Genomic DNA, 13,483 nt, shown 5'->3' with positions numbered 1-13,483 from the left:
TTTATGCTTATCTGTTGCTTCCAGTTTCTGCTTAACGATTTCTGCTTGCTTCCCGTTTCTGCTTGTTGATTACTGCTGCTGCTTCCAATTTCTTCTTAACGATTTCTGCTTATTTGTTGCTTCCAGTTTCTGCTTAACGGTTAAAAAAAATCAAAGGGAGAGTATTTTTGTCCTTTTTCATCATTCCATTCTAACTCTGTTGCAAACTAAACAAGCAAATTCCAATTCATTAAACATATTTCATTACATTCCTGCCAACCAAACACTTGGTCAAACCTGATAACATTCCATTCAAATTTCTTTGACAGATTTCATTCCGCAAACCAAACATCCCTTAAGAAAAAGAGTTTCAGTCACTAAAAAAGTGAAATAAAATTTTGATGATGTCAGCAATTTATTTTTGTTTCTAGATGAGAAAATTGAATAAGCAAAAGAAGTATGTTAATACATACCCACATAGGGTATTGTCTGTTTGATTAAGACCAGTAGAAAAAAACATCCTAATAACTCATAACAAAAATCATACCAAAAGGCTTGAATTCAGACCAAATTAATGCCAAAAATCTTTAATTAAGAACTTGACTCATTCTTCCTTGATGCATCATCTCCTAATCTACTCTCCTCCAAAAGCTTCCCACCCTCTTCACCTGGCTTCTTCTCAGCCTCTTTAGCCTTAAGAGCCTGCAACTTTGCATGGTTATAATAAGCCACACCCAAGAACGCTATCCCGTAACCAAACAGATTAATCGGGGTTACGGTATCCTTAATCACCGACCACGAAAACGCGATCAACAACCAATCCTTAACGACGCCCGCCACGTTCATCGTCAAAGCCGAAGTCTTCCCCACCAGCAAAAACACAGCTAGATTCAACGCGAAAGCGCAAAAGGAATTAGTCCCGAAAACCACGTAGTCGAAATGGAAGCTAGACGAGTCGCGCAGCTCAGGAAGCTCCACGACGATCCAAGGAACCGACAAGAAAACGAAACAACAAGGTGCGACGTAGTAAAGAGACGTTATCGGATTAAACGTGATCCCTTTCGACGTCAACAAGATCTGAATCAAAACCAACCGTGTAGCCTCGAAAACAACCGCGCCCAGCTGCAACGCAACACCCCAAGCACTAAACTTGGCCTCGCCGTACGCCGCGATCGCAACCCCGAACGAAATCGACAGCATATTGGTCATGGTTTGTGTTTTGAAAGCTTCTTTTTTGAATAGAACTCCGATGAAAAACACAGCAGCAGGCATTAGGGCTTTTAACATTTGAATGAAGGAGACAGAGAGATAAATGTAAGCCGAATTGGAAAGCCATAAACTGATGGAGTAAAGCAAACCGATTGGGACGACGGATTTGAGGTAAACGTCTCGGGTCATTTGAACGGGTTCAACGACTTGGAGGATGCTAACGAGAATGTAAGCTAACGAAGAACAGAACCCCATATGGATCATGGTGAGCGAGATCGGAAACGGCCAGTTGTACATTTTCCGATCGAGGATGTATTTGTTGTAGACGATGACGGTGAAGCTGAGGAAGATCCAGATGGCGACGTAGGTGTAGGAGAGGATGATGTTTCGTAATACGCCTTCGCTCAAAGCTCCACCTTTCCCCATGGTTGGATTTGGGGGTGAATTTGATCGATGGAATGATGAATCTGGAGATAGGTTTTTTTGTGATGATCGATTTGGGGGAGTTTGAGTCTGTGTTTATGGAAGAGAAACGCGGAGAAGCGTTGCGTTTCGTTTCGTTTTGATGCAAATAATAATGCGGAAAGTGGAATTTGTCGGTTTCTAGTTAAGGATTCAAGACCAAGATTTCATTGATTATTTTTATTTATTACTTTTTTAATTCTAATAATTGATGTTTGACCAGTTAATATATTCGATCCCAATTAAGCGGAAATTAGATCTAAATAAAACTCACTTGAAGCGTACTCGTTCAATATAACGATGTATTCCGATTTTAATATGCTTTGAATATTTTTTTTATTAACCTGAATATTCAACTCGTTATGCGAGCCGATTAATCCCAGGACGACCACCTGCTTTACAGATAGTATGGAGTCACCGCATTTGAACCTTCGTGACCACAAGGGGATTTTTATCTTTCCTTAGATTTGAACATGAGACCTCCTGTTACTTTTGATCTTTGAAATCAAACTCAAACCAATAAAGCACCACTCTTGTGGTTTATTGTTTGAATAATTAGATTCAAGATCTGACAATATTTTTATTAATTGTTTGAATAATCATTGTTTTTAACTTACTTTATATATATTTTTTTTATTTTGTTATTATTTTAATTAATTGTGGTTTGACTATATATTAATAATTTCATGTTAATCGTACTTAATTTTCGATACTTTGTTTGCAGATTCTAATTCACAAGCCAAAAGATATGTGAACTTTTCCTAATTTCTTTGTTTCTCTAAACTTGAATTCTTCTATCGCAAAAGTAACGACGTTAATCACATTAAATTTTAGAGCTAATTACACTTTTAGTCCCTATAGTTTATTCAAATGCTGGTTAGTTTTTTCATAATGGTTGCTATTTAACGATGTTAACTCCACGGATCGTAAGTGTTATGAAATTTAAAAGTTAGGGACAATCGGTGTAATTCACTCTTAAAAATATGAATAAGTCTAAAAACGTGTATTTTTAAGACTGGTTATGTACCCACGCAATACGGCGGAAGCGGTGAATTTTAACGATTTTGAAGTTTCACTGGTTTTATTAGAGAAGATTTAACGATGATATAAGTTACACTTAATCTTTACATATTAATACAATTGGAATAAATAAGAGTTAAGGTTCCAATTACAGTCTATCGATGAAAAAAATTGTATAACAAATTAAAATCCAATATATTTAAAATTGAACATATTTAAACGACTCCACAAATGTGTTCGACTTACACCAAGAGCAAAAAATCAAAAGATCGAAAGTGAGACCGAGAGTTCTAGAGCAATTAAACGAGAGATAAATGAATAATTCATGGTGAATATCATTTTGAATCTCGCATTGGAGGATGAGGAGAAGACATGGAGGTATGAGAGGGCGAAAACATGAGTGAAATATGTCAAAAGTATATTGGGAACATGAAAAGAAAAAATAATAATGTGCATTGGTAATTTATATTATATGATATTTTAGTTGTAGATTAAAAGATTTTAAGACTAAATGCATAAACTAATATTCTCTAAAACCATTTTCTTCCTTTTTATTTTATGTTGCAAAAAATGGGGTTTTGAGGCCCATTAGTCCTACCCAATGGACAAGCTTAGCCCTTTTCTCAAGAGGGGTGCCGGGTGATCGTGATAGTGATAAGGGTAACTTATAAGATTGTAATGAAAAACTTAACAACTTTGGCTCTTTTGTTACAATTTCTTTTTGTATACCATTTAAAAGTTTTTTAAGAGGTGTCGATGTCTGAAGTTTTATTTCACTTCTGATTAATAAGAGGTGGTGCTAAAGTATGAAATCTGAATCAATAAGACTGTTTATTTTATAAACTGTCAAACTTCTGAAGTCTGAAATCTTAATCAATAGTTTGTTTTGAAAAATCAGGGGCAAATATTTGGCAAAATTCTATTGATTTTCATAAAATTTTCATTGCCGAAATTTATCTCAACAATTGCTTAACGGATGGAACACGGCAAGAACCTTTTGGATACCTTTTAGACTTCCGATGCTAGCAGGAATGCTGCCAGGTTTTTTGCGGAAAGATTGATACTTTTGATAAATAATGTATCGCCGATAGAAGTTCTTGTTTCACATTAATCTTCTAAGTTAACCTATATGTACATAAATTATATATCTATATTTATAATAAATAAGTAACTTGGGTGACACGTGTCATCTTCTGGTGAGCCAATTTTCTTGTTTCCCTCCAAACACGATTCTAGACACAATTTACATTAGTGGTTCAAACGTATTTAGACACAATTTACATTAACAACTCAGTTATACTCATTTGAATGACATGTGTTCTCTTATCCAATCAATCCCACTAATTTAGGGTTCAATTGGTTTTATTCTTGGGTCAATTAATTTGTGTGGTAACTGATTCCCAAAAAAAATGTTGTTTACTTCTAAGTTTAAATTCAATTTACTGATATAGTTTCATTTCTAAATTTAATTTTTTTCTAGGGTTAACTTCATTTTATTTTATATTCAATTTACCGATATAGTTTCATGTATGAAGTTTGCTTTTTCAGACATAGCTCACCCGAACTTTGGAGTCTGAACTTTGAAGTCTTTTTTTTTTTTCCAGACATAGAAGTCTGAACTCTGAAATCTTTTTTTAAAACTTAGAAAAAGAAGTCTGAACTCTGAAGTCTTCTACAAGTCTAAAGATTCATTATTTAGAGTTAGCTCACCCGAATTCTAAAGTCTACTTTTTCATACTTAGCTCACTCGAACTCTGAAGTCTTTTTTTTCCAAACATAGAAGTCTGAACTCTGATTTAGTTTGATTGATTTTATACTTCAGAGTTATTTCAAGAGTACAAATATGAAGTGTCATTCTTCAGAGTTTTAATTAAGAGTTATTTCCAGAGTACAAGTTTGAAAAGTCATTCTTCATAGTTACCTCACCCGAACTCTGAAATCTTCTTTTCCAGGCGGAGCACCATGCAGGGCCTCTGCATAGTGCATGCAGAGCTTCTGACTTGCATATACAAAGCTCTGAAGTCTGAAGAGTTTTACTTCAAAGTTATTTCAAAAGTACAAGTCTGAAGTCATTATTCAGAGTTATACTTCAGAGTTATTTCAAAAGTACAAGTCTGAAAAGTCATTATAAATTATTTCTAAGTTTAAATTCAATTTACTGATATAATTTCATTTTTAAATTTAATTTTATTCTAGGGTTAACTTCATTTTAACTAATTATTGATATAGTTTCAATTCTAAATTCAAGTTTGAAGAGTCATATTTCAGAGTTATTCTTTAAAGTTATTTCAAAAGTACAAGTTTGAAGTAGCATCGTACTTTCGATGATCATAGATAAGTTCCTGACATGATTTAGTTTTTTCAAGTTACACCGTGTAATACACGGGATCGAACCTAGTGTGTGTGTGTGTATATATATATATATATATAGAGAGAGAGAGAGAGAGAGAGAGAGAGAAGATGACGGTCTGTATTTCACATGGGTGATGAAGAACAGTGACGTCCTTGAAGAAAGAAGCAATAGCCAAAGATAATTAAAAAGAGGGAGATAAGAGGAATTAAAATATTAGTTTACCAATTATTTATTTAGACCTTATTAAGTGATAAGAGATTCTGGAGAAAAAAAAAACAGTCTGAATTACAAAACGTCTGAACGAATCAGACATAAGTTAAGAGTTAAAAATGAAAAAAAAAAAAAAAAAAAACAAGACCTAAGTATCTAATTTCTATATAGACTTGAATTACTTTATCTCCTGTAAGGTGGAATAATAAGATATTGTTGGACCAGTAATACTTTAATAGATTTCTTTGTTTGATGGCAAACAAAACCATACATAGTCGATTGGGTGTGTTTGTATATTCATCATGTCATATGTTATCCTATCCTAATATTCTCATTTAGAAAAATAGCATCTGACAAAACCGGTCATTGTATTTCTTGTTTCAATATACTTCATCCACTAAGAAATATCAATTGGTCATGTGACTTAAAGATCGTTGTATGTTCTTCTTGTATATTTATATATGATGGGCGTTTTTCAACTTTAACTAAAGATTTCAATAAAAGTTCTCAAATTTTGAGTAGGAATTTGGAATTGCAATAAAATAAGATTACTGCAAATGTTAAATAAACGAAGTAAAAAGGATAAAAATACCCGTAAATGATAAACAAGCATAACAAATGACCATCTTAACATGTTTATATCAAACGAAACCTTTGATAATTATGTATACCGAAGATTGACCGTAAGTCAAGTAATGTCAGGTTAAAGTATGTTTCAATAAACGTGAGATTTCTTGCCCGTATCTATTGCCGAATTTACTTTGAAGTAAGAAAAGTTCTTCAAAATAAATAATGAACGTATTTCACGTCACATCGAAAGTGATTAGTTAGAATTACAATTTAGGTCTCAAATTATGATCAGACTTTAACATTAAAAACAGTCATAAAATCATCATATAAGACGAAAGGATTCTAAATTCAGTTTATTTGATAATATTATATTTATATACGTGACAAAATGAATAGATAGGAAGAATTAAATAATGTCTATTTTTTAATTTAATGAATAATTATTTAAACTTATTTTTTGTAAATAAAACAACCAAAAATGCTATAATAATTTGAATAACATCAAACAGGTTTTTTTTTGCAATTTTTTTACGTTTTTTATTCGATTTGAAAATATGTGACGTAACAACAATTAACTCTTAAACACAAAAAAAAAAAAAAAGTAAATTACAGATTTAGTCCCTAAAGTTTGTCATTTATTATAGAATTGGTTTTTTTGTCTTCATTTATTACAAATCAATCCTTCATTTTTGCAATTTATCTTGGAGCTAGTCTCTTATCCTAACGTCCATTCGATCTCTCTTTTAACTACAAGGGTAAATTAGTCTTTTGCCATTTTTTCTTAGTTTTTTGTAGTTATATATTTTCCCCTCGAGTATTCATCTTCACAAACGCTATTATCGGAACACCAGGAACATTTAACAACAAAATTGTACAAATTCAAGCTAATATAAAATCATAAACATCACTTTTAACATCATAAACATATGGACATAAATCATTATTTTGTACCATGATTACAAAACTTTATCATACAATCCCCAAATCAAAAAAACTGAAATTCAAGCCTAAATCAATTTATAGTCAAAATCCTAAGTAAAAAATTGAAATATAAGTAGATATGTGGTTGTGGGTTGCAGAGCAAATCCAGATCCACGTGGTAGTTTGAGATGCAAAAATCGAGGCATATGCAATATCTCAAGCTCGGGAGAGTGGGTTTTTGGAACCTGCAATACCTCAAACAACAAAGTGACACCGTTGTTTGGTGGTGGTGGTGGTGGTGCATTTAAGTTGACATATTGGGAGAAATAGAGGGCTATCAAATGGAGAGCAAAAGTGAGGTTAGATCGAACCTAAATTGTGTTAAATCGAACCTAGATTTAAAACCTAATCCAAATCAAAAATGTGAAATCGAATCCACTATCGCATATCTGGAGGTGTTGAGGATAGGGTTGGAAGTGCAATAGATAAGGTTTCATGTTAGACCTACGGAGGAAGATGAAGGGTTTTACGCCAAAGGTTTTTCCAGATCTGGAATTCTAAGTTAAAGAACCCATTTAACACAAATTTGAAAACCTACGTTCAAAGAGTTTGGTTGATTAAATGCTTGATCTACGTGGTAAGGAAAAACGAGAAGAAAAAAGAAAAAAAAAATGCTAAAAACATCAATTTACCCTCATGGTTGGAAGGTAATTTTTTGATAAATAAAGATAAAGGACCAATTCCATAATAAGTAACAAACTTCAGGGACCAAATCCATAATTTACTTTAAAAAAATGTTATTACCATAACATCTCCAACAAGATAAAATAAAGAAAAATAAGGTTTTAACAATTTTTGCTTAAACATTTATGCTATTTTGTACGTTAAAATATTAAAATTAAATGTTTTAAAAGGAGAAAATATATTTTATTATATATTAATTATTTTAATAATATAAATAAAATTAAATGTTTTCTATTTTAAAACAAAACTATGATATAGATTATAGCCTTTGAAGGTGGTGTTCGAATTTGAAGGTCACGTGATAAAGAGTCCCGTGATTGCGGAAGTGGTGCCAGCTGTGGAGAATTTAAATATTTGACGTGTGTGTTTCCTAAATTGCCCACGTTGACCATACTATTTTTGGTGCCTGTCGTGTTGCATAACCGTCGACGTCTACGATTTGTTTATTTATTGATTTTTAATTTTTATAATAATTTTTAAAATACGATATATTTACATCGTTAATAACTACTCCGTATTACATGCGGAAATAAATAATCAAGAGTAAATTACAAGCATTGTCAATTTCGTTAAATTACAAATCCCATCCTTTAAAATTTATTTTAGTAATTAAATACACGTGGTTTCGTTTTTATTATAGACTAGAAGAGTATTCGTGCAATGTAGCGAGATACATCTCGATTTTAATGTTCTATTTTATTATTTGTCTCTGTCAATGTTATAATACGATTTTATGTGTTTTTAAGAAATCAATAATGATTTTATTTTTGAATAAAATATAAATTTGGAAAAAAATATATCAATGTTAATATCAAATCAACTATTTAAAAGTTCTCATTTTTTATGTAATTTATTTAATTTATTTTTTTATTATAATTTAATTTAAGTTTAATAACGAAATAATTTATTTTTGGTTTAATAATATAACATTTTATAAAGATAATAACTAATTATTCTATTAGAACTTAATGATTATCGTAATTATATTTTAGATTTTTTATATTTAAAATGAGACGTTTATTCTGTATTTGGTTATGTTTATCTACAGTTAGTTACACGAATTCAGATATGAAGCTTTAGTAAGTTGTACTTACACACAATCTACTTGTAATCTTGAGTTTTAAGTAATATGCATAGATAAACAGTACTTTACATATAAAAAGTGGGTTTTAAGAGTTTTTGTCAAATGCTTTATAATATAGTATATATATATATATGTGTGTGTGTGTGTGGGGGGTATATTTCAAATGCAATCATGAACGTGAAAATTTATTTTGTTTTTCTTTGCTCTTGAGAACAAAAAAAAAAATCCTTTCGTTTTCGTTTTATTTCTCTCCAAATTCAAGAACACGTCGTGACTAACTTTGTTATATTTCTTTTGTTTTTCTCAGCAAAATCTATCGAGTAACAGTTTTCTTCATTTTCTACATATATATCGGGAAAGGGAAAGAGGGACGACCGTTTTTAAAAGAAGTTACCCCTGAGTGTGAAACCCCCAACAACTCTAATATCCCCCTTCCTCACCAACTTTCCTCAGGTTTCAAATATGCTTTTCGGTGGGTGGGTATCAAAATTGTTTGCATCAAAAACCTACCCTCCATGTCCCCTCTATCGAATCGTTCGAAGATTGGTTCGTTTGTGTTCTTATTTTAGGAGTTAGTTTTCGTTTATGTGTAGTGACTCATTTGGTTTATAGATGGTATATGGATCCCATTAAACCGTGTGTTTCAAGAATTATGCGTGTGGAATGGTTTCGTTTTGTTTCTTTTTTGTATATGGATTCCATTTTTGCCGAATATGGTGAAGGACAGTGAAGGGAGGGGCGGTAACAGGGAGGAGGCCGAATAGGGAGTTGCTGGAGACGGTGGAGTGGACGGTGAGGGACGAGTTGTTTATGTTTTTGTTCATTTTTTATTTTGTACTTAATAGGGTTGTAGAAACAACATCAAAATTTGTATAACAAAAAAATCTATCAATAAAATAGTAAAATGACAAAAATATCCCTCATGTTATGGGGATTAAACAACAAAAGTTAGTGTTATGGGTTCAATTCATGACGAAGATAAAATCACTCGGACTCAATCCGTAGAAAATGGGGGGCCGTTGGTCTCGATTTGGTGATCATTCTCCAATTGGTCTCTACTAATCCAACACTTGGTAAAAATAGGTTCTTTATACTAATGTTATCTGGTATAAGCCTAAAAACCTTTGTTAAAATCAAAAACCAGCTAAAGTGAAGATAAAAGGTCATCGATATGGTTATGTAATCCAACTATCATATATATATATATATATATATATATATATATATATACACCAAGTCACCCGTCTCAATTTGACCAATCCTTACTGTTAGTCTTGAAAGAGTATGACAAAAACCCTACTAAGTTATTGTAAAAGGAGGGGTTGAATACAATAACACAAAATTTTCACTTAATATCTTATTGACATAAATATCAAGAACTACACGCAGAAAATAAGATTGATGCGCAATAAGAAAGATTAAAATCCAACCTAACAAATTTTCACTAAGAATACAAGAACTCAACGGGCACTAGAAATTTTATGCCTTTTGAGAAAGCTGCTGATTTTTTTCTTTTTACTTAGAGTACTATTGAAAGGGTAACTTTGCATGAGAGAACTATTTTGTCTTAAATACCACAATGTGCATTAAATGCATGAGAACACTTGTCACTTGGGGATGAGAGTTCAACACTGACTTCATAATCTTTTGAAGCATCATTTCCATCGTACAAGAGAAAATGACTTGTCAAGATCATATTAGGACAAACATGTATTTTCAGGTACTTTAGAGACTATCTTTGTCAAGGACAAGGTTGGTGAGATTTGGTCAGAAAAAGTTGTTGCAGGCGTATTTTTCCATTAACTAGCCGATAGTCAGAAGGACTATCCGATTAATGTATACCGGCTAGAGAAGATTTGGTGCGCAAGTTTGACTAGTGCATCTTGATCTGTATCAGTTGATCCACTTCATGAGTATCGCTAGTCTTCAAGTTACCTAACTGTTTAAGTACAAACCAAGCTAACTAAAAGAATCAAAAGATAAGTTATAAATGCTAAGGATATAAAGAAAGAGACAGGAGAATAATCAACAAATTTTCAGTGACCCAACAATTTCCCCCTTTTGCTTTGACTGTGACATTCGCTGAGCTTGTAAGAAAAGTATATTTTTTCTTTTCATATTTTTTTATTATTCATCTTTGAGGATTGGAAAACCCGAGGATCAACATCAATACGAAGTATTTGCTAAAAAGTGTTTTTCATCATAAAATCCGTTGAACATCTGTCATATTGTTAAATCAGAAGCTAGTCAATTTTCCTGAAGATGGCAAGGGTGCTATACATACTGATTTGAATCAAATGCATGGGGGTATAAAAGGCAAAGTACATCTCTCATGCATACAGATATTTGGAATAGAATGTTCTCAGTGTACTCTTCATGAAAATCAGCTACCTCTGTTTTCTCTGAAGAAGAGTTTGTGTTTTTAGTTCTTGGCCATGTTTCCTAAGCGTGTCCTTGTAATTCTCTATGTGATGTTATTTATGTTAGGTTTTTATCCTTTCCAAATTCCACAAAATCTTTGTATTTATTCGTTTTAATCCTTTATATATATATCAACAAGAATTAAAAAGTTATAAAAGTCTGAATAATTAAATTCAACCCCATTTTACAATTATTTGTTGTAAAAATTGTCATCAATTTAGGACCAATAGAAACCCAACCCAATCCATAATTTTCAAACGATCTCTGTAATTTACTCAGATAATTATGATCCTCAAGGTTTTTTAATTATGTTTATTAAGACATATTTTGATTATTTAATCACAGATTAAATAATTAGTTTTGTGTCTACGTCAAAAACATTGATTTTGATTCTGGACGAAATAACAAACCATTTTAATGAATGATGTTACGGGAGACGTATGTTAATTGTTTGTAAGTATCGTCTTTTAAGTAAATGAATTGTAATTTATCAGATATAAAAGTAAAACCGATCATATCTAATACAATATGTTACATGTCATGTGAAAAACGTTCTAAAATTTGCATTTCAGGTATCACTTCTAAGTAGACATCATGTCGTAGTTATTGATTTGTTTAAGTTTCAAACGCTTTATATGGTTTCAATATGTTTGAATTATAGTTATAAACGTACCCGTCAAAATCTCAAATAAAAAAGTGACTTCAGATTGTTTTATTTTGAATTATGATCATAGATTTTAAAAACAACTGATAGACATTGATTCAGTATTCTGTCATTAAAAAAAATATGCTTTAATGTTAGTTTCCTTCCCAAAATTTATCTCCTTGCTTAAAACCTCTCCATATAACTGTACATCTCTTTTTTCTGTTTGTTACGACAATAAGTTCACTCACATATTTGTTACATATTAGATATAGATATGAAATTTTAATGTTAGATAAGTTTTACATGAAAACAGTATTTCATATAATTAATATGATTTTGTTCGGAGCGAAGATAAAAGTTAGTATGCAACACTTTGATTAATTCAACGTTAAGAATCCATTCATGCAACGATATGTAACCATTTCTAAAAATATTGCCGAAGTCAACATTATCCTAAACACTTACCTGTAACGTTAGGTTTTTTAGGTCTTTTTTTCATAAAAGTGTTTGATTTATTATGTTTCTATGGTTACTGTTATTCAGATGTAGAAGAAGGAAAAGGTCGTCGGTGCTATGAGTATGTGTATATGTATTCATATTATATGTAATATAATATAAATAATTTAATTTAGTTTTAATTTTAGTTTTAGTTTGTTAACAAAAAAATAGTAAGAAAAGATGAAAAGACCAAAATGTCCTTTACTTAAGGGACAAATTTAACGAAGTTAGTAATTAGGGATGATTTTCAAAGCAAAATGTAAACAGTAGGGATAATAATTATAGTTATTGAAGTCTAGAAACCACTTTCCATATTTGGTGTAAGCTATAAAAGCCAAAATTGTAGTTTACTCAAAAATAAATAAACATAAAGGGTATTTTTGTTGAAAAGAAAATAACAAAAGTGAAATTTTCAGTAATATTAATAATAAGCGATTGACGATGAGTGAATCGAGAGTATCTCCAATATGTTTATTTTAAAGTGATGACCAAATCGGCCCAGGATCGTCGGAGAATCGGAACCGGGACTGGTAAAGGATCGGCTTGGCCTGGGATCGGTTATAGGACTGAAAACCGTGATCGATTGGGGTTTTTTGGCAGTTTCGTGGGACCGGGATCGGTTATGGCCCGACCCAATTCAGCCTAATTCTCAGAAAGAGATTGACGATGTAATAAATATATCGGAAGAAATAAAGTATGTGTATACTCTATAAGTCTTTCTAGTACGCCTCACTCAGTAAAAAACCGGGTGGCTCTGATATCAATTTCAGAGCGGTAATATAATAAATACAATTTTTCTTTAGATTTTAGATTTTAACTTTTAATTTTATATCTATACTACCTTATWRWMCAKWTWTRYMMAAAGTCTTAAGAACAATTTTTAATACACAAAGTACTGTACATTTATGCACAAAGTCTTAAAAGTCTTAAAAACAACTCATCTATACTATCTTATAAAGCAAATTTAACAAAAGTCTTAAAGTCTTAAAATACTAAATGACCAAGATACTCTTTATACACTTTTTCACTTTTTCACCCCCTCCTCTCCTCACATCACATCACATGCACTCACCCCCTCACATACACCCACCCTATCATAACCGATTTTTTTAAATTATAATTTTAAATTTACACTTTATACCCCTATAATTAGTTAACTAATTTACTTTACGTCCTTTACTTTTAAATGTTTCATTTTAAACCTTTATCGAATTAATATACATAATCGTATATCAAATAAAACATGTTTAAAAAATACATTTTTGTTTTAATAAGTTACACCATTATAATCATCTCTTTAATACATTCGAAATGAGTCCAATATTGAATAGTTTTTGACTTAATTATATTATTATATATTATATAT

At 31.4% G+C, this 13,483-nt stretch overlaps 1 protein-coding gene across 1 annotated transcript; it reads right to left on the bottom strand.

Moving 5' to 3' along the window:
* Nucleotides 1–570: 570 nt before the first annotated feature.
* Nucleotides 571–1,614, bottom strand: LOC112517435 (probable sugar phosphate/phosphate translocator At5g25400). Its single transcript, XM_025124860.1, has one exon. It carries the CDS (start codon nt 1,612–1,614, stop codon nt 571–573), a length of 1,044 nt encoding a protein of 347 aa, XP_024980628.1.
* Between the last annotated feature and the right edge of the window lie 11,869 nt (nt 1,615–13,483).

This window comes from Cynara cardunculus (genome assembly GCF_001531365.2).
Source record: "Cynara cardunculus var. scolymus isolate 2C chromosome LG 8, CcrdV1, whole genome shotgun sequence".
Taxonomy (NCBI): domain Eukaryota; kingdom Viridiplantae; phylum Streptophyta; class Magnoliopsida; order Asterales; family Asteraceae; genus Cynara; species Cynara cardunculus.
This window is presented reverse-complemented; position numbering and strand designations above follow the sequence as displayed.

Coding starts and splice junctions, on each gene's coding strand:
- LOC112517435 (XM_025124860.1), bottom strand. CDS start 1,614: ATGGGGAAAGGTGGAGCTTTGAGCGAAGGCGTATTACGAAACATCATC.